Source organism: Otolemur garnettii, unplaced genomic scaffold, assembly GCF_000181295.1.
Source record: "Otolemur garnettii isolate 467f Iridium unplaced genomic scaffold, OtoGar3 scaffold00133, whole genome shotgun sequence".
Taxonomy (NCBI): domain Eukaryota; kingdom Metazoa; phylum Chordata; class Mammalia; order Primates; family Galagidae; genus Otolemur; species Otolemur garnettii.
Genome location: NW_003852528.1, coordinates 2745771 through 2746328, shown reverse-complemented (window position 1 = coordinate 2746328; position 558 = coordinate 2745771). Strand labels below are relative to the sequence as shown.

Below are 558 nucleotides of genomic sequence, written 5' to 3'. Positions count from 1 at the left end.
GCTGTAAGGAGCACTGTTTGTATTTAGCCATTAACTGGATGAGTGACTTTGGGCTTTTTCTTTTAGATTCTTTTACTCAAGAGTGCATGGAGGAGAAATCTTTCTTTTGCCGTGTCAGGTAAGCTCAGTTCCCAGTTTTCCTATATTAGAAAACAGCGCATTTGGGCCATGCACAGTGGCTTATACCTATAACCCCGGCACTTTAGGAGGCTGAGACCAGAGGATTGCTTGAGGCCAGGAGTTGGAGACCAGCCTAGGCAACATAGCAAGATCACATCTGTACAAATAGTTAAAAAGTTACCCAGGCATGGGGATGCACACACATGGTCCCAGCTACTTGGGAGACTCAGGCAGGAAAATTACTTGAGCAGCCCAGGAGTTCAAGGCTGCAGTGAGCTACAATGAAGCCACTGCACTCCAGCCTAGGTGATAAAGACCCTGTCTCAAAAAAAAGGAGGCGGGTGTGGCCCATGTGGCTCAGTGAGTAGGACACTGGCCCCATATACCAAGGGTGGTAGTTTCAAACCTGGCCCCAGCCAAACTGCAACAAAAACATAG

General features: G+C 47.8%; 1 protein-coding gene across 2 annotated transcripts in view; it reads left to right on the top strand.

The window, feature by feature from the left end:
* PER2 (period circadian regulator 2) overlaps positions 1-558 on the top strand; it is a 40412-nt gene that overhangs the window by 18465 nt on the left and 21389 nt on the right. For both annotated transcript variants that reach the window (XM_023518233.1, XM_012810437.2), the window contains one exon: positions 67-118. In XM_023518233.1, the coding sequence (XP_023374001.1) occupies positions 67-118 (52 nt within the window). The remainder of the gene's footprint in view (positions 1-66; positions 119-558) is intronic.